This window comes from Leptopilina boulardi, unplaced genomic scaffold, assembly GCF_019393585.1.
Source record: "Leptopilina boulardi isolate dan_hultmark-lab unplaced genomic scaffold, ZJU_Lbou_2.1 LbouV2_165, whole genome shotgun sequence".
Lineage (NCBI taxonomy): Eukaryota > Metazoa > Arthropoda > Insecta > Hymenoptera > Figitidae > Leptopilina > Leptopilina boulardi.
In genome coordinates, this window is record NW_026137713.1 from 4,193,232 (window position 1) to 4,215,283 (window position 22,052).

General features: G+C 32.2%; 1 protein-coding gene across 12 annotated transcripts in view; it reads left to right on the plus strand.

Annotated features, from left to right (window-relative positions):
* The window catches only part of LOC127277372 (homeobox protein cut-like), an 83,760-nt gene that overhangs the window by 41,044 nt on the left and 20,664 nt on the right, over positions 1 to 22,052 (plus strand). For 10 of the 12 annotated variants that reach the window (XM_051298463.1, XM_051298468.1, XM_051298465.1 and 7 more), the window contains 2 exons: positions 1,585 to 1,779; positions 21,722 to 21,763. In XM_051298463.1, coding sequence (XP_051154420.1) covers positions 1,585 to 1,779; positions 21,722 to 21,763 — 237 coding nt within the window. The remainder of the gene's footprint in view (positions 1 to 1,584; positions 1,780 to 21,721; positions 21,764 to 22,052) is intronic. The other 2 variants (XM_051298472.1, XM_051298474.1) reach the window with 1 other exon arrangement.

The following is a 22,052-nucleotide window of genomic DNA, read 5'->3' on the forward strand; positions in this document are numbered from 1 at the left end:
TAAGTTCCTATCGGTTTGATCTATATAGCGCGGCATATGTTTAGGTCATTAATTAGCATCTGGAGCCAATTAAAGTAATTACGAATTCGGCAGTAAAATATCGTCCGGCCAGACTCAAACTTCGTTGCCGCTGTGTTTGATCTCATCAATCGCAAAATTGTTATAAATCAATTCATATAATATATTCTGAATATCATTATTTTAAAAATACAATTGTTTTGTGACAAGAAAGGTTAAACTAATTTTAGGTTATGTTGGCATTTTTACAATATAACCTATAAGAAAACCTTGAAATATTTTTCATAATTCTCGTATAAATAGTTATAAGCTAATTTTTTTTTGCCACGTGACAAATAAACCGGATGTGAATTGTTGACTATCGATACGTATCCGTCTCCGTCATTAGAGCAGCCGCGAATTAACGACCGCGCGCGGATATGTATTTATGCTTCCCATATCATTTCGTAATTATCGATAACATCGTCAAGGTTTTTGCAGGAAACAATGGGTCATTACTAGACGTTGTTATTCTCTCTCTCTCTCTCTCGTTCTCTCTTCTGTGATCTTCCCATTCACTTCCTATCTTCATTTGCCAATCGTGTCCATTTTACACGAATCATCATATTGACGCATAAAATATATCAAGTCATTAGGTATAAGTTTTTTTACTTTACCATTCGAATAAATGAATTTTATATAATAATTGTAAACTTGTATGAAAGACGAAAAGAAAGAGAAAGAAAAAAAAAGAAAATGAGAGAAGGTATAGGACACAGGGAGATAGGAAGCTACTTTGAATATAAAAGCATCTATAATTAATATCCGACCGAGCAGAACAACGAGAGCCCGCGAGCAATATTTATTAGATACTTTATGGGGAAAGTTTAAAAAGGTAATCCCAACCTTCGGTACTGGCCTATCGCCCTTGTCTTTCTCTCTTTTTCTCTTTTTTTTCCCATGCTTCTTTTTACAAAACTGAATTGTATAAGAGAAGAATCATACAATAGAATATATTTTCTACTTTATCAATTTTCTTTTTTTTTTTTTCTTTCTTTTTTTTCACAAATTTTTTTTTTTTTCTATATAATTCTATATTTTTAGGGGCATTCAATTTAAATTTCTATTTTTGGTATTTGAATATAGGCGCGAGACGAAATTGATTGATTTTCATAGCGTCTTATATACAAGGCGCGCGTGAAACTCCTATTAAATAGTTTAACGATCGGTTCTGATATTAGGGGAAAATTTACAGAGTTGTTAGGTGAGCGCGTTGTTTAAAGTGGTCAACCGACCGGTTACGATCGTTAACCACCACATAACCAGAGAACTTTGATAGGTTGGTGTTTATTTCCGTTCGTCATTGGGTTTTTTTTTTTTTTTCAAGAATATCGGCGCCGAATGGGCCGTAAACTTTAAAGACTTAAATAATCTGTTAGTTTCAGTTTTTTTTAAAACTGAAATTGATTTCAATCTAAAATAATTATTGCAACCTCTTTGTTTGATTTAAATAAAATCTTAATTTTTCTGTTATAGAGTTTTTTGTCAAATATTAATTTTTTTGGGAATTTTTTTTTTTGTTTACAGAAAGCAAGCTTGGCTGAAAAGGAGGTCACTGCATTAAAGGAGCAACTTGCCGCAGTGAACGATGGAAATTCCAAGACTGAGGGACAAAATTTATCCCAAAATCCTCAAGGAATCGAACAAAGTCATGATTCCAGTAATCCAAGGAGGACGCCAAACAGTAACATTGAACAAGAACTTCAAACAAAGGACAAAGAGGTCAGTATATTAATTTTTTATTTAATAAATGTATACACACTGTGAAATGATTTCTTTGATTTAAAGAAAACAATTTGTTTGAAATAAATAATACCCACTTGGAAAGATTATCCGGAAATTGCCCCCTGGAGGTTCTATCGGAATTCCGCCAGAACTTCCAACGTAATTCCGACGGAATTCCATCGAAGTTCAAAAGAATTTCCGATGGAATTCCGACGGAATTCCGATTAATTTTTTTTAAAATTTTTAGAGTCCCACTTGGAAAGATTCCCCGGAAAATGCCCCATGGAGGTTCTATCAGAATTCCGACGTAATTCCGTCGGAATTCCATCGGAGTTCCAAAGAATTTCCGATGGGATTCCGATTAATTTTTTCAAAATTTTTAGAGTCCCACTTGGAAAGATTCCCCGGAAAGGGCCCCCTGGAGGTTCTATTAGAATACCGCCGGAACTTCCAACGTAATTCCGTCGGAATTCCATCGGAGTTCCAAAGAATTTCCGATGGGATTCCGACGGAATTCCGGATTAATTTTTTTCCAAATTTTTAGAGTCCCACTTGGAAAGATTCCCCGGAAAGTGCCCCCTGGAGGTTCTATCAGAATTCTGACGTAATTCCGTCGGAATTCCATCGGAGTTCCAAAGAATTTCCGATGGGATTCCGACGAAATTTCGATAAATTTTTTAAAAATTTTTTGAGTCCCACTTGGAAAGATTCCCCGGAAAGTGCCCCCTGGAGGTTCTATTAGAATTCCTCCGGAACTTCCAACGTAATTCCGTCGGAATTCCATCGGAGTTCCAAAGAATTTCCAATGGGATTCCGATTAATTTTTTCAAAATTTTTAGAGTCCCACTTGGAAAGATTCCCCGGAAAGTGCCCCCTGGAGGTTCTATCAGAATTCCGCCGGAACTTTCAACGTAATTCCGTCGAAATTCCATCGGAGTTCCAAAGAATTTCCGATGGGATTCCGACGGAGTTCCGATTAATTTTTTTTTCAAAATTTTTAGAGTCCTAATTCCGTCGGAATCCCAACGGAAATTCTTTGGAACTTCGATGGAATTCCGACGGAACTCCGTCGGAAGTTCCGTCGGAATTCTGATAGAACCTCCAGGGGGCACTTTCCGGGGAATCTTTCCAAATGGGAAAATTTTCTTTTAATCAAAGAAATCTATTTTCTGTATAGAAGCAGTAAATATTGATTCCAAAAAAAAAAAAAAAAAATGCGCAGACGCTTTACAAATCAAAGTAAATGACTCGCTATTTACATTTTTAAGTGTGTTTTTAAGGGGTTAGGGCAAACAGCAATATCAGAAAAGCGCATATATAATTTTGAATAAAAGAGAGAGCGAACCTTTGCTGATAAAAAAAAAAATGAAGAAGTGATGCATACACGTCGATTTTAGTTTCAATTTTTTTTCCAGTAATGCAACATCATATCGATGCGGTTGAATTGAAAGGTATTCAGAATTTTTTTTTTCGTTTTTAATGGTGATAATCGCTTCCACGGGAAAAAAACGGCGCGTTGAGAATCTTTATTCCTATGAATTTATTCCCGATAGATGATGAGTGAAAGTCGTGCATTTACCGAGAGTGATATATACACACACACACACAATTTTTTTGCTTTGATGTTGGGAAATAAAAATTATCCTCATATAAAGTGAAACATTTTTTTTTTTTTAAACACTTAAGGGAATGTTTTTTATATTGAAATAATATTTTTTAAAAAATTTTATTTATGGAAATAATTTTTTTTTTTTTTTTTAAAGAGAGAAAGAGACATTAATCTTTAGCGTAAAGTCGAAGTCGCGATGCGATGGAAATGTATATTTAGCCGAGGCATTTGAAACTTTCAGACCGAACGGCCCGTTAAGACGACGGAATGCGACGTCTTCTCCTTGCCTCTTTATAATTTCGAAAGTTATAGGGATTTTTTTTTTTTTAGTAGTCGATAGTATATTTATTGAGTTAACAAAAAAAAAATTTACTTGTAACAGCGAAACATTTCGCTATAGTAGCAAAAGTTTTACTTGTTTCAGTTAAATCTTTCGCTGTTTCAAGTAAATTTTTGGTTAAAAAAAAAAAAAGAGGTACTGTTATGGAATTTCAAAAGGAAATGATTTTGATAAAGTAAGCGGTACAAAAAGAGAGATGGGGGGGAGAAGAAAAGTTTCTAGGGGAGAAAAACCAAGAGGTGAGGGATTGAAAAAGAAGGGCCACTTTGACTCCTTAAACAAAGCCAAAAACACTTGAATCGCGGGAAAGGAGTGATAAAAACGGCGCTAAGAGTTCAATAAGTATTCTCCTTAGAGCCAATAATAGCTCTATTTCTCTTTCACTTCTCTCTCTCTCTCTCTTTCCTCTTATCCCCCTTTCCTTGTCGCTTTTACCCCCCCAAAAGAAAATCGTTTGCTCAAAGCATCAGCCTGTTGTAATCCACGAAGCCGATAATCGTCGAACCTTCCCAACCTCTTTCGAATACCCCTTCTACTACTTCTTCTTATTTTACCCTCCTCTCCACTATATAGATGTCGAAGAAACAGGACGGTTGAACGGATAAGAATTTGCTTCACGGATAATGTCTTTATTGGAAATTCAGTGCGCTTAAGTGAATTTTCGCAGCCTGTCGTTATTTCTTATTGTTCTCGATGCCTCATCCGCTCAAGTTTAATGGTTATTTGTACTACGTTTATATACTGATAATGATTTTCCAATGAAAAACTGTTTTTTTTTCTCACTCAGCGTTAAATGAAAAATCAATTTTATTTTTCTGTAAATAATTTTTTTTCTCGAAAAACAATAAGATAATAAATGACCCAATATAACCTTTCCGGATGGGAAGTGGGTTGGTAATCGCTCAACATTCGATAAAAAATAAAGTTCCAAGTAGGGAAATTTGATAGTGATTCCTTCCGGTTCCGTTCATTTAAAAAAAAAAAAAAAAATCATTTTTGTTGAGAAGAGAAAAAAATTCGACATAAGATCTAATAAAAAAAATAAGAAGTCTTGATCCCCCGTGTGGTTGGTACATTAGCCAACGTGTTTTGAAACACTCGCCATGCGTATTTGCGTTGGCACCGAGTAATCTCTCTTTCATCTCTCCTCGCTGAAGCCTCTGTTTCTCTTTCTCTTTACCCCTCAAGAATATCGTCCATGATACCACGAAAAAGCGATTCCGCTTTTGAAAAGGCACGGCTAATTTGCAGGTCGATCCTCTCTAAAGAAGAAGAAGAAGACGAAGAAGAAGAAGAAGAGAACAGAGACCAAGAAGAAAAGCTGGAGATAGTCGCTAAGGTAATTTCGTTTCTCTAATGGGCCGTGCGATACTTGCCGCGCACAAAATTAGAAAATTTTGCGGTTCCACGTCGTCAACGTTATATATACACAACTAGTCGACTGGAATTTGTAAATTTGATTTACGATTCAAATTATAAATTGAGAATAACTTTTGTCGAGAAAAACAAACATAGAACATAGAATACATACATATATATATATATATGTATGTATGTATTTCAAAAACGAAAATAAATTCTATTATCGGCAAAAATAATTATATATAAGAAGAGGAAATTAATGAGTGGGAAGATTAGATAACAAATTATTGTAAAAGAAGAAAAAAAAAATGATCGCCATATTGGTAACTGTGTTTATACACGATATTACCATATATTTGTCCTCTGATAGGAAGATTTGCAGATAATTAAACGATAAGAAGTAGAGTGCGCAATGTCTCGACAATAAAATGTCGACAAATACACCAAAACGTATTCGTATTCGAATACTGTATATATAATAGGAACAACACCTCGCGAGGGGGGGGAGGGGTTTGGGCGCCGCGTGTCATAAAGCCGATTAGGCTTCGGACTATAGATTAATTAAATAGTAATATACAGTCTCTCTCTCTCTCTCGTGTTATTATAACAGATTCTCTTCACCGATATTTTACGAATCACAAAATATTCAACAGTTAAGAAATTTTATTTTCGTTACTAAAAATCTTAAACTTGGAAAAACGATAAGTTTTCCCTGGAATAGCGAATATATTTCTCTAGGATAGAGAAAAACTTTCTCTCTTTTAGTAAAATTTATATCGCTGTTCTAGATAAAGATTTTTTTTTTTATTCATTCAAATAATAAATGTAAAACAAATTTTTTTTGAAAAATCACTTTAGTGACTAATTCAGATTTAGAGAGGATAAAATATCCCTTTTTTCAATACGAGTATTTAAAAAGAACATTGATATTTAAGTATGTAATGAATCGTGATGAGATATATACTGAGAGAAAAAAAAAAAAAAAAAAGAGCGAGAGAAAGAGGTGGGGAGGGAAAAATGTTCGTATGGGCCGGATATGAGTAGTTTGCGGATTACTCGGGAGTTGAGCCAATATCGTTAGATATTCATTTCGTAAGTTTCAAGTAGAATAAAAAATATATATATATATATATATATATGGAAACTGGTGAAATATCTGATGAAAACCTCTACCTTTTTCGTTGAGAAGCCCCCCCCCCCTCTCCTCACTAATGTTCAAAGGTACTTGTATATAACCCGCGAAATTGCGTCTACAGAAAATGATGCACGTTTCCACTTTTGATTATAAAAATCTAAGACTTTCTTAATAATAATGAAATTTTTTTAAAATTCAAAATGATAATTATTAATAGAAGGGAGTTCAATATACATATAAACTTTTATATATCTATATATATATATATATTTGTAAAAGAAATATTATCTCGCGAAACGGATTGTTCGTTTTGAAAAATTTCGAGATGGGGGAGAAAAATATCCTTAATATGATCGGCAAAAATTATACGTACGCTCACAAACCAGAGGGCGAATTCGAAGCAAAAGGGAAAAGGCCGTGGGCTACATTAAAAAAAAAAAAAAAAAAGAAAGACCAAACGAGAGTTGAGGCAGAGGGGGGAGGGGGGGGGGTGGAAAGACGCAGTGTGCGGATGCTCCATCATCGCCAACTGAAACGTTAATTAGAAAATCTGAATAATTACAAAGTTACTTTTCAGAGCGAATTTCCACATCTATAGGCACGTATTAATATATATATATAAAATACGCTTTCACATAATTTTTGTTAAATTATATATATATATATATACTCACATCGAAGAAAAATATTACGAAATTTAGAATTATATACTTGGCATCTATTTTAGAATATAGATACTTAAATTAAGTATATGTAATATTCTTAAAATTAGAATATATTTTTATTTTAAGAATATTACATATACTGAATTTAAGATATTCTAAAAATAGATGCCAAAGTATATAATTCTAAACGTAATATTTTTTCTTCGATGTATTTTTAAACGGTAATACATGAAAATGAAATTTTTCACCTGGAACAGCGAATAATATTTCACTAAAAGAGGGAAATTTTTCATTATTCTAGAGAAATATATATTTCGTTGTTTTAGATAAATATGTTTTTTCATGTACCTTATCGTAATATAAAATTTATTTTCCGTCTGTTAAACCTTAAAAACAAAGTGTTTTAAATCGAGGGGTTTTTTTTAGGGGTTGCTGATTACATATATATATATATCTAAAATTAGTGTTCAAAATCAGATCGCGCGCATATTCATTTTATATAACTTTTGAACTTTATGAAAATGGAGGGAGAGATGAAAATATAGTGTGAGTTTGGTTTTAGTTCGAACAAAATCGATCAACTTTTCTAACTTTCGAGATGTGTATCTGGTCACGCCGGACGTCTGATTGTATCGTAATTACGGTTTTAAATATATTTCATCAAGCACGCGAGCTTGCGAGTTTTACCAGAGAAAGAGAGAGAGAAAGAGAGAGAGAGAGAGAGAGAGAGAGAGAGAGAGAGAGAGAGAGAGAGAGAGAGAGAGAGAGAGAGAGAGAGAGAGAGAGAGAGAGAGAGAGAGAGAGAGAGAGAGAGAGAGAGTGGAGCATAGATATACGAAAGAGGGTGGACGTAATACCTATGCCCTCCTGTTTTAATGTCAGCCACGCTGTTGGGAGGGTTGACCAACTGCCCTCCCCCCCACTCCTCTCTCCCGGTTCTTCAGATTATTCCTTCTCCCTTTTCCCCTCATTGCACGTGCGATAGAAACAACGCGATATTTTCCCTATTAGGTCATTCGTGATTTATGATCGCATACTTGAGTCACTTCTATTATTTCACATTGTAATAATAAATATATAGATTTTATATATATGAATATATATTCAAAATTACAATAATTAATATATAACTGAAATAAGCTTTTATGTTTATTATTTCAATTTATATAAAGAGAAAATATAATTTTAAATTTCACAATTGAAAATGAAAATCAATATGAGAATACAGAATGTATATATATATATATTTTGAATTTGAGAATGAAGACACCCGAGCGAATCGGATGTACCTTTGAACCATTAATTGAATTAACAGCCATGCCTCATAGTAAAGACTGGAAGTCCCGATAATGGATTACCTTAATGACAAGTGGAAATTCGAAACGGCTAACAAAGATAGTTCTCCTCTCTCTCTCTCTCTGTATGATACGCAGATATATATATAGTAGATCGGCTCCTAATTCAACTTTAGCGGAGCGAATTTGCATTGGGGGCTTTAAATCACGGAACACTGTACGCAGAGAAGAGAAAGGAAACAAAGAACCGTCCAGGCCGCGGCCGTATTCAGGGATACATTTTTCCTCTGTATCTTCGTCCGAGTGAAAATCTCGAAATTAATCCGTCCAGCGATAAAAACCCTAACGAAGCCTCTCGCGCTTTATTGCGCGAGAGCAAACGGTGAAAGAGAGAAAGCGAGAGAGAGAGAGAGAGAGAGAGAAATTTTGAGGGAGAGTCGAGGAAGGAAAAGAGAAAGATGGAAAAAAAATCCCGAGGAAATTCACGAATATATGAGAAAGGGAAGATGCAGGAGGAGAGGATATATATATATGAAAAAAGAGATAAAAAAAATGAGAAAAAGAGGGAGAAAACGCGAGGAACGTGCGTTGACTGAGTGAAGGGGGTTGAGTGGGTAGTTTCAGGACTAAAAGAGGGTGGGAAAAGAGAAAAGGGAGAGAGAGAGAGAGAGAGAGAGAGAGGATACAAACACGCTGAAAATTAGATTCATAACTTTTCTGCTGCGCTTTCGCCACGCTATGAGTAAAGGGGTTCCACACAGGCTAGTTAAAAATTCCATGTGCCCGCGAATATCAATCCGGATATCCAACCCTTTCTCTCTCTTTCTCTCTCTCTCTCTCTCCCCTCATTCCTCTCTTTTCTCTGACTCTACATACGGAACACCGTCTCGGATGCGGACCTTCCAACCATCGTCCAGACGAGGACCGTGGATTATCTCGGTTTTTCCGCAAACGCGATTAAGCCGAAACGCTTTTCAGTCTTTTCTCTCTCTCTCTCTCTCTCTCTCTCTTTTTCGTCTCCGGGCCTTTTTAAAACCCTTTAGCGACGATAATTTGCCACTCGCGTCAAGCCACTTGTCCTTCGCTTTTAATTTTATTCCCACGAAAAAATTGCAATTTTCGTACATTTATTTCATATATATATATATATATATATGTATATATAAATCTATCTCATCCTTCAACTCGCCTTTCTCTTATCAGATGAAATTGTTCCAATTCAGGATTTTCCCAGGGATTAATTAGCTCTTTTCTGCATAATTTTTTGCCAACGGAAATAAAAAACAAAAAAATTTTTTTTTTCTATACTAAAAGTTTTAATTAAATAATTAAAATATTTAAAAATATATATTTTGAGAAATGATTCTTTCATTTATATAACGAAAAAACAATATTCTAAAATTTAGAATATATATATATCGTGGTGAAAAATGGAAAAATGAATAAAGTAATTTTTACTATACTTTAAAAGTAAAACCGTTACTGTCCGCAGTTTCTGCGCATTTCTGTCAATTTTTACTCCAGAAATAGTAAAATTTACTTCTGAAATAGTAAAAATTATTCCGGAAATAGTAAATTTTAGTATAATATCTCTGGAGTAAAAATCTGTTAGAAACTGCGGACAGTTCCGGTTTTACTTTTAAACTATAGCAAAAGTTATACTTTATTCCATTTCCCTTTTTTCTCCGTGTACTTGGAATTTTAGAATATGTTTTATAAATTCAGGTAATATTCTTAAAATTAGAATATATTCTTAGTATACTTTATATTCTAAATGCTAAGATACTAAATACTAAGAATACATATAGTATACCAAAAGAAAATATATTCAAATTTTAAGAAAGTTAAAAACTGAATTTAAAGTATAAAATATTTCTAAAATCCCAAATATCTATTTCTAAATAGAATATATTTTTTTTTCGATTATATATATAATTAATAAAAATTACTCAAAATTGATTTGATATTGTCAACAACAAAATGTATAAAAATATATATTTGCAAATATGCAAAAAAACAAATTGTGATTGGTCGTTTGGCAAAAAATCAAAAATTAATCTACAAAAACACCTACTGTTTGCCCACAGACATTTTGCAATGATTATTATCGTTATATTTTTAAACTACATTGAATTTTATTTATAAATAAATGAAAAATAAATAATATTTATAAACAATAAGAAAACAAATTTTTTCATTTACGCAGTAATTAATAACCATTTTTCTCTACACGGAAAAAAAAGTATATTCTGTTTAGAACACATATACTTGAGACCTACTTTAGAATATTTTATAATTAAATTTAAGTATATAAAATATTCTAAAATTGGTCCCAAGTATCTAAATTTCAGAATTTTTTTTTTTTTGGGTACACTAGTCTCACACTCGGTCAAAATGGACTTGTTTCAAATAAGTTTTAAATTAAAAATAAAATACATGGTTCTATTATTTTTTTTATATATATATTCAAAATTCAAGACTATGTCGAATTTTTTTTTTTTTATCACTCTCTGGGATAATTTAATCTTTCTCTACCTTTCATTTTACGAGATATTCGGATACACTCGACGAAAGACATTACTTATCAAACTGGAGGGCTTCTCTCGACCCTCAATCCACAAACTCACCCCTTTTTTCATCATATCTATATATATATATATATATATACTATATTTAAAATTAATCCCTCCTTTGTGTTGACGCCGTAGTCTGTCTCTCTTTTTATCGACTCGATATGGACTCGTATATAAATTTTACTATATTCATTTGGGAACATGGAAAGAAGTATAGAAAGGAGAGAGAGAGATGAGGGTTCCACTCGGTCCTCTTTTTTGTCTCTGTGGCTTTAAACCGCGTGGAGGCTTTCATTTCAAAATCCTCAATCACCGTCGGTGATCAATCACAATTGAAATCAGTAAAAACAGAAAGATGATGTAAATAGAGGTAGAAAACCAAAAAAAAGGAAGAAATCAAGCTGACGCTGAATCATATCTGCCTTCTTAAAGTTATATAAAAGAAGTTTAAATTCAAATCGAGTTTTTGCTTCATTGTTTCTAGATTAGTGAATATAACATCTGTCGACAGGAATTTTTTCAAGTTAATAGAAATTTCTTTTTAAAAAAAAAAAAAAATAAAAATACAAATAATGAAAAGTAACTTTTTTCGTGCAAAATAAAATACAATTGTATATATGTGAAAGTTAGTCCGAATAGGGATAAAGTATATGGTAGGGATTTGATTTCGCGCACTAAGTAGTGAAGGCTCGCGCAAGTCAGACAGTGGTTTGAGTTGCGGATGAGGCAGCCATCCAGAGTCAAGCTACCTACTACCTCTTTTGATGCTACCCCTTCCCTTTACCTCGAAGGATAATGCACAAACCGAAGGATAATTCCCGATACGGGGACAAAATCCCGAGACCGTGAGAGGGCAAAAAACTCTTATTTAAAAATGTATTTACCGTCTGGCTCACAAGAATCGTCCTCCTCCTTTTCCTCTGTGGTAAAGTTGTAATGCTGCATCCCACAAAACGAGCAATTCACATATCTGAAAAATAACAAATTTAGATTTCAAAAATTGTCAAATTTTTCTACTTTTCAAAAAAATTTTTTTTAAAAATAAATCAACAATTATTGGTGGGAGAATTGAGAGAGCATTGACTAACATGAAATTGTAATATAATTAAGGATAAAGTTTCCTATGGATGCGTCGATTTTACATTGAAAAGAGTTAGAGAGAGAACAGCGTGGATAATTCTCGTTTTTCCTCCAAATCCATCCTTTTGATTACGCGGCTTACCTCGACAGAAGTCGGGGGGAAAAAAGGGAGGAGGAGGGACTACAGGGCTTATTCTCCAACTTTGCCGTTATAAATCTGCAATATTCGCGGCCGTGCAATTGGTTCGCTCGATGAACGAAATATTACGCAAAACCAAGAATCACTTTCGATAAAAATCTTTTGTTTCTATTTGTAAAATTTTTTCTTTTAAAGAAAAATTAATTATTTAAATTTATCAAAGTAAAAAAATAATTTTAGCTACGATTTCAGTAAACGATGTATATATATATATATATATATTAACGAATAATCTAAATTCAGTGGAGCATACACTTTCCTATAGACAAAATATACCCAGAATAGACAGACGAAATGTAACTATCAAAGTTGGCGATCGCACATCTAGGTGACGCCCCTTTCCACCCCTTTTATCTGGGGCTTCCCTTACTCCATATACAAACATATATGTATACAGTTGCTCACAATTTATATTACAGACGAGGTGAGCATATAATTAATTTAATTAAATGCTCTAACGTTGAAAATCATCCCGTTAGTTCGCTGAAACTTTCGACATCGACTCTCCCACTCTCTCTCTCTCTTTCTCTCTATTGCAAAAGTTTATTTCTTTTTTAAAAAGTCAATTTTCATTTGAATTATTGGGAATAGTATAAATTGCGATATCGCGTTTACTTACATGTAAAGTTTTATAGTACTATCACTACTACTACTACTACTACTACTACTAAAACTATGTATATACATAACAGTAAACCTTGTCTAATAGGAAAGAGGGACATTCAACCGCAAAGCGGAAATACTGATTATACGATTTATTCCGTGATGCTCAACTGTTAACGAATAATAATTAAAAGTTTAATTGTTATTCGACGTTTATTGTCTATCAAAAATATTTTATCTATTATTGTTATCAAGAATAATTTATTAGATGTTAATTGCAGAAAGTTTATATATATTTCAAAAAAAAAAAATGTTTTCCAATAAAATAAAATATTTACATTTTACCTTAATAACGAACCTAAATTTTGAGGTTTTGTTCATTTCTTGATTAGGGGAATTTAAGTTTATGTTTGCCGAACATATTCTTGACCTTGAATTTTGAGATTATATGTTTGAACTAATGCCTTGAATCCTGGAAACCTATGCCTTTGAATTTTGAGGTTATGTATGATCTGTGACCTTGAATACTTTAGATCTTTTTAGGTCAAATTTTGCCGGGAAATCCCCCCCCCCTTATCAAGAAACGAACATAACCTCAAACTTTGACGGGAAATACCTTCCACACATAAACAAACGAACATAATCTCAAATAGCCCTAACCAAGAAAGGAACATAACCTCAAATATCCCTAACCAAGAAAGGAACATAACCTCAAAAATTACCTAATCAACCTAAACTAACCTGAGTAGACCGCTGGGTTCGAGGCTATGTCCGACAGACATAACCTCAAATACTCCTAACTAAGAAACGAACATAACCTCAAAAATTACCTTATCCTTAACCTAATCAACATAAACTAACTTGGGTAGACCACTGGGTTCGAGGCAATGTCCGACAGACATAACCTCAAATACCCCTAAACGAACATAACCTCAAAAATTACCTAACCTAACCTTGTCAAAAAACGTAGATTGGGTACACTTGAAATGGAATAACCCACACTGGAGACAGATGCGAAATCATTTTATAATATATAGAGAGATATATATAAATTAAATAAATAATTTTTGAAACTGGATCATTGATTTTGGATATTAATAATAAGTAGTTTTGAATAGAGTTGATATCAGTTAATGAAATGAATTGATAGAGAGCCACTGTTGGTCAGTGATAGATAGGATTGGACTTGATTTCCTGCCACACTCGACCGCCCCCGCCGATAATGTAAGGGAGCGTCGACGTCGTCGTCGTCGTCGTCGTATCGTTGGTTGGGAGTGAACTCGAAAGGATAGCTAGCAGAATTCTTGAAGGAGGGAGAAAGGGGGGAGGGGGAGAAAGGGTGGAAAGGGGGTTTTGGAAGGACGGACAGATTGCGGTTTGCCGAGGAAACCCGTGCTCTAACACTCTTCTCCCAAACCCTCCTTCGCCACTTTCGGTCTGTTATGTCCTCGACTCCCGGTTGCCGCACGTTTCCTATACCGGGTCTTTTCTCTCTCTCTCCCTCTGCTTTGTCATTTACTTAGATCCAATCCTCACTGACCGTCAGAAATCCCTCGGGCGATTCTGTCCGACGATCACTGATCGTAATTCAATCTCAGTTTATATATATATATATATATCGCACAAAGCCCAAAGGAGGTCGATTGACTAAGTAGCTTCGTGTTAGTACTTGTGTCTTCTGATCGCTATTTATATATATATATTATATCTTTCATAATTCATTAATAAAAAAATTCCTCCTATTTATTGATTATTTTCTTACATTAAAATTTTTTTAAAATTTAATTATTAAAAATTAAAAGGAACTCATATATTCTATCGATAAAATATGCCCGTTAAGTGTTTATAAATATTCTAAAAGAATGTGATAAATTCTAAATATTGTATACGGAAAAAACAAAATTGTTTCAAAAATTGCTGATTATGCAAGAAATAGGTCAACGTATATTGATAAAGAATAATTTTCAGTTAAAGAAGCAATGAAGATATATGGGATTATATATATTATGTCAAATGTAGCCTAAAAAAATTTTTAATAAGAGGTCATCAATGCGGTAATAAGAATTTTTATCTTTATAATAGTTCGGGAACTTAAAATATTGTATTGGTTTTGTCTTTTTCAATGAAATATTAACTTCTCGTCACTCATGAATTATTGATAGTATTCTCAAATCAGTTTCTCATATTTAATTTTTAAAAAATAATTTTTCCGTTTGCAATTTACATATTTTTAATTTTATAATTAGTAAATTTTAAATTCTAATGAAAAAATTTGTTTTTTGTCTTCATAGATTGAAATTAAAGAAATAAAATATAAAACAAAGAGATTCTTTCATAATTTGTAGCATCTCGATTTGGAAATCGATGGATTTAACACGCCATCGAGGTTATCAATCATGAAATAAATAAGTTTACACATTTCGGCTAATCATATATATATATAGAATATATATATACATTCGGTCCAGTTCGATTTTTATGAAATAAGCTACTGTGTTTAAAGAGTCAATAAAAAAAAAAATCGGAGATACACGCACTGAACGCTTATTCATATTTAGTATGTTCAAAACTATCAAGACGCTACAAGTGCTGAATTTTATTAATGAAATTTTTTTTAAATATTAAAAATTTTTTAAATAAAACGAATTTCAAAGTAAAAACAAAATTTGTGATAAAGAAAATGTTTTTTTTTTTATCTAAGAATAAAATTTCGCTTCTCTGAAGTAGTACAAAGTCGAGGTAAGTCCTTCAGTTTAATTACTGCAATTAGAAACCCAAAAGCTTTCGTCCTTTCGTCTTTCCCTCCCCCTTAATCAATCGCATCGACCCCTCAGGCCATTTGCCACAGACACACTCTCAGACATGGTTCACTCTGATTGACAGGCAAAACTTTCCAATATCATGCTTTTGGAAAATTTAATCCGATTTTGTCTCTTTTAATCAAAATTAAATGAGAAAAAAGGAAATATAAAAAAAAATACTTTAATATTATATATATTGATATATAAACGGCGATAGTTGGCGGTCGAGGTCTTTTTAAGTTTTTTTTTCCGGTCTAGAAGGTTTTCTTGAAATAAACATAAGATATAGCCACGTCATTTAACAAACTAGAAAAAAAAATCTATATAACTAAACTCCAATCGTTACGTATATAGTGACATGCTGGCACCCGCGTTATATCGAGCAGTTTGTGATATAGTAATTGATTGCATAGTAGTGGTACTACACATATTATGACCTGACTCGTGCCGAAGTGGACGTTTATGGGTCGCGCCTTCTACAATTGACCTGTGAACAATAATTTTCTTCCAACACCGGAAATTCCTTGATTTTCCAATATTCATATTTTTCAATGTATTCCTTTATTTCATATATAAAGGTATAATTTTGAACTAATTTGAAAAAAAAACTAAACATTTTTTTTTGAATGTTGTTCAAAAATAAAGAATTTCAAATCATTTATTTTATAGAAGAACGGAAATCTAGAAACTAGTCTATATATATATGTGTGTAATCAAAGTAAAACAGTTGAGATAAGACACGAAGATCCTCGTCCGGAATTCCTAATCTCATATATGACCGCAAAGAAATTAATTCGTCTTCGCTTAAATGTAACCGAGTCGATTGCCTTACAGTATATCAATCCGATCGAGGAAGAGGCTAGGAAACTAGTTAAGAGATATCTACAAAGAAAAACGTTATAAAAAACAAAATCTTAAATTTTTGCGAAAAAGTTTATTCCTCAATTAAAAATACAATCAATGACGCCGACGATCGTAAAATAAAAAGAAGAATAAACCCAAAAAAGGCGAGTGTAACGTTCCGGAAAATGAGTCGTGTCCAATATGCGCCGAAATTCAGTCTCTCTCTTTCTCCTTGCCCCCAAGGCGATAGTCTTCGGCATCTGATATCAGAACACGCGGTAGCGCGTTCGTGATGGCAATGGGCGGTGGATTTTTCACAGCTGGTAATTTTCGCGCGATTTTATGGGAATTTAAGAATAATTCAATTAGGGTCCGGGGATCACTTTGCGAGATATGCTAATTTTACTCGAAGATAGAAAGAGACCAGGGACCTCAGCCAAACTATCTCTCTCTCTCTCTCTTTCTCTCCCTACCTTTAAAGGTCTATATCGAGTTCAATTTAAAAATCTAATCTTCAATAATCGTTTGCAAGGGACGAAAATATCAACTTTGGGTTCTTCGTTCTGCCTCATTTTCATTCGTTCTGATTAAATTCATTAGTTTAATAGCCCTGGTATCAATATAAGACGAGTGATTTCTTTTCCCTCTTGGGATTATTGAAAAGTGAATTATTTAACCTTCTTACTTTTACACATATATAAAAAAAAAAGTTCGAAACACGAATAAACAAAGACAAACAGAATAGAAGAATAATAAAAAAAAGAAGAAGGGAAAAAGTATATATACTCAAAAATGGTGAGCTTGATAAAACACCAGGTAAACATTGGTTAGCTGGATTAAACTGAGATATTCTAATTGCTGAACAGAGTAGGCCCCCTGGGTGTAGTGATGGCTATATCGGACCTCGTATCTTACCCAACAACTAATACCCGGCTTTTATACTAAAAAAAAAAATGTATATTCCCTTTTTCCTTCCAGTAGTATTGATTACTCTTTTTTTTGGCAACAAAAATTGCCTTTTAAATAATCGCGCGGGTTTGGTATAATTAGGTTTTGAAAACGATTCAGTAGGGCCACTTACTCTATAAGTTTGTAATCGATTAAACTTCTCGCAGCAAGTTTAAATTGGATTTATCGACGCCGATAACTCGACACCTGCACAATCTTCAAAGTATAAAGCCTCCCATGGATATATCAGCACACACGAAATGTACTTAGATTGTGCAGGTGGTTCAATTGCGTATATTCCATCGAATCAACTATATATATATATATATAGAAAGCCCACTAAGCGAGACGAGAATTTCTTCCATGAAGGGGCACGAAAAAAAACTGTGTCCCCCAACATTCTCCAAATGACACTAATCGCTTCCCACGGTGTCGGTGAAGATAAAAACCGCGGATCGCGCATTCATCCAAACCGACAATTCGATAATTATTTTTTTTTTTTTTCTTAAAACGTCAAGTTACTTTTTTTTATAATTTTCATTTAATAAAAAAAAAAGAAAAGAATATTTAAGTGATTTTAAATCAGTGTCCCGCATTTTGGAGTAAATCTAATGGGGAATAAAATGAAAGACCCGTAGAATGTCCACTCTTGGGACCTTTTAATTCACACAAGTCGAACGATCATCATCGGCCAATCAAGCAAAGAGGATATAGGTAATTTTATTTCATTTAAAAGGCCTGCGGGGTCATTGTAACTGATCCCAGAAAGCCACCCGCATATGTAGACAACACATCGGACCTATATATGTTTATACATTACATGAAGCCTTAATATCTTATGGATTGAACGCGCGCGTTATTGAACGCGTCCTGTTAGAATCCGGGCATTATCGAACCATATATATATATGCGCGCCTACCGTCTCAGAGTATAAACGAGAGCATTATGTCAGAAAACCAACTAACACACACCGACCTAACAAAGTGCGATCAATCATTTCCCGCGCGTTAACACGCTCAAGTACTTCTAAGGGTCATACTTTAGATATATATATCTATATTTTCCAATTCATACTCTTCAAATCCGGTCACTTGACACTTGCTTTTAGAAAAAAAAATGGACCCATTTTGTAACAACCCCTTTGTATAAAATCCTAAAACATTGATAAATTCACCGAATATTTTTAACAAAATTTTTTGAAGTATTTTATTTTAGTATCATTCAAACCGTGATCGTAAAATTCTACTTTTTTTTTGTTTACTTTTCTCATTTATGCTCTCGGGTTTTTTTTTTCTATATTACTCTACCTTGCAAGAACACATACATATAACTGAAAAAAAAGTGTTGACGTTTATCTTGTTTTCTTTTACAACCCTTGGCATTATAAAATCAGGTGATAGAACACCCTCGGATAAAGCGGGTTTCCCTCTCTATTTATATTTATTATCAAATTTCTTTATGGATTTTTACAACGACGCGCGTTTCTATTCGATCAAGCTGGAACCTACATTATAAGGACTAAGGTAGATTCTCGCTCATTTACCGTCGAACTATCATTCATAAAGTAATAAACAAATTTACAACCCTTGTGAGAGGGAGAAAGAGCCACCTTCTTCATTTTGGTTCGTTTACCTGTCCATATATATATAGGTATATCTGAGATTTTTACGACAAGCGTGCGCCAATGTCACTTGGGAGAGGGTTGCAAGCGATAAAACTCTCCTGTTCGCGGGATTAACGTCTCTGTGAATCGCTACGAGGTTCATTAGCCTCGAACGTAACACACGCAACGATCGATAATAATTGATCTCATTCTCTTTGTTATATACATACACGACCTATCAAATTTTCATTGATTAAAACTGTATGTATATATGCTAATTTACTTTTTTTCCCTCTGTAACGTTCCATGAGAAAAGGGACCTTCAAAAAAAAAAATTTTAGGTTATGTTTGCAAATTTTTAAATTGAAAATAAAGAGATACTCTTAATACAAACTACTTATATTTATAGCTTTTATTAGATTCAAAATATTCAATATTGATTAAAAATAAACGTTTACTGAAGGTACTATCACTAAACATAACCTAAAATTGATTGCATTTAAATCCCCTTTTTGGAGGCGCATATATAAATTATATTTGAAAAAAACATGTACACGTTTTAATATAAAAAATTAAGAATTTTTAAACACGCAAAAAAAATCTTTACCTAGATCAACGATATGTTTCACTAAAATAGCGAAAGATTTCCCTATTCTAGAGAAATATATCGCCAGAGAAACTTATCGCTGTTCAAGATGAAGATTTTTTTTTGCGTGCAGATTCATTTTTCAAAAGTGAAAATAAGTTAATAGCCTTCTATTCTTAAAGAATATAGTTAGGAAATTTTTTTAAACTTAAATTTACATCAAAAATGTTTTTGAAAAGGTCGATTTTATTTTTACTTTTGTAAATCAACTATAAAATCAAACCAATTTACAAAATTATAAAACCGTATAAATTTGTAATTTAAATATTTAATAAAATTTTGAGAAGCGTTAAAATTTTTTTTTAAATTTATACGTAAAATTGACTTTTATTAAATTTTAAGCTTATGCTTAATTTACACGATATTAAACTAATTTATAACGCATAACATGCGACTGCAAAGTATATATGAATAATTTGATAGAAATTGAATAAATGTCAAGCGAAGCCAAAATCACAGAAAACATATATAAATTTTTGTGACAAAGTTTTATGTTTCTTGTAAGCAAAATAATATTTATAAAACTTGAAGGACATTGTATCGTAAATATCATTTTATAAAAACACGCTACTGGGGATTTTTTTTTCTTCTTTTGATGTTTTAGATATAAATCATAATCTATAGCACATATATTAAAAAGCTATTTTTGAATTTTTTTTTTATCATCAAATTAGATTTTATTAAATTTACGATAATTTTATGAATCTTTTGTTTTTGGAGTATTTAAACATTGTTCGATTTCATTTAGATAACGAATATTTTCATTTATATCACGAATATAATTATCTAATTTTTCTTCAAGAATGAAAATTTCATCTTTCATTAGAATCACTTCATCTTGTAATTTTATCTTCACTTGTTTCAATAACTCTTTTTTCTATTTGAGAAATAAAATTTTAGTATTAGAAAAAATGTTGTTAAAAATCTTTTTTTTTTTTTAAAAATACCTGTTTGTTATAAAATTTGCCTTCGTAAAATACTAATTTATCGGAAAATTGATTAGAATTAAAATCACTTTTATTTCTATTGTAATTTAACCTCCTGAAAAAGAAAATTAATTTTTTTTTCATTTAAAAAAAAAAAATTTTAAATTGAATAAATAATTTAACTTACTTTGTTATATATTTAATTAATTGTCTGTTTAAAAATCGAAACATTATTCTATAATTTATTGGGAAATAATTTTAAAATTTAATATTTCTAAACGTCAAATATTAAAATTCATTTAAAAACAAAAGAAGATGTCATGAATCAAATAAAATTATCAAACATATAATGTAGGTATATATTAAAATTAAAACATCATAGAAAAAATTGGTGTAAATTGTCTTAAAAAGATTGTTGATATAAGGGAAAAATTGACTTGAAGGGATAATAGTAACTATAGGTGTTCCCTCGCAGGGCGGACAGGTGTCAATTATACCGAAACCAAGTGAAAAGGGTGGAGGGCTAATATTATAGATATTCGTGTATGCATATTAGAGAATGATTGATAGCGCGAACGATATATAACGTCGACGTATCGATATTCGATGTGGTTAAAATTTCATTATCGGCGTTATAATGATATAAAGTGCTTGGAGTGTAGAAAAGAGAGGTAAAAAAAAGAGGGATATATATGGTGTGTTGAAGTACCGTCGACACTCGTCCTGCTGTCGATTAACTTCGTTAATTATTATTCGACATTACCAACGAGAATTGTCTGAATACCATCGATAACCGGTATATTTTCAATCAGATTTTAATAATCATCATACGACTTCAATTTCAATCGCGCCCCTCGCGAAATAAGTCATAACTCTATATATATATTTCTCATCACATTTAATATAATTCCATGATTTATTCATTTATAAATGAGAGGAAATCAAAAATGTGTGTCACACTATCTAATTAGAAAATTCAATTGACACACTATATATTTTTCATCGTCAATTGATTCATATAAATTATTAAAAGAAGTTTTCGACAGAAAGGAAGTCGCGATAGAAATAAATCAAATAAATAATTCATTGTTATTTTCAAAATTCAATTATGTTTTTGGGGTAACGATCCTTTTTTTATAATTGCATCATTTTTTTACTTCCTCGATAGAATAAGTGTAATTTTATTTCTAAATTTTAAATTAAAATCTGTCATTGTAATAAACAATCAGATCAGTGAAAAAGAATCGTTACTCCAATTTTTTTGAGCAGAAAACAAAAATACTTAAAAAAAATTATTTCTTTTTGTTTCAGGTAAATATTGCATTCAATTCTACAAATTGTCAACAATACAAGGTATAAATAAGAAATTTTATTTTTTGTTTAAAAAAAAATCTAGTGTTTTAATTAAGATAAAAAGTAAACAAGGGGGATTAAATTTGAGTCAATTGTGTAATTAATCGAAGCATCGGATTGTTTTTAGTGATTTTTGTTTTTTGCTTGATAATTTTTATTTTTCCAACACAGCTATTAAAAAGAATTTTTCTCACCTTTAAAAATATCCAGTTTTTGTTCTTTATTTTGCCATCATTTCAAAAAACATCTGTAACAGAAAAGAAATAAATGTTAGTACAATTATTTAGTT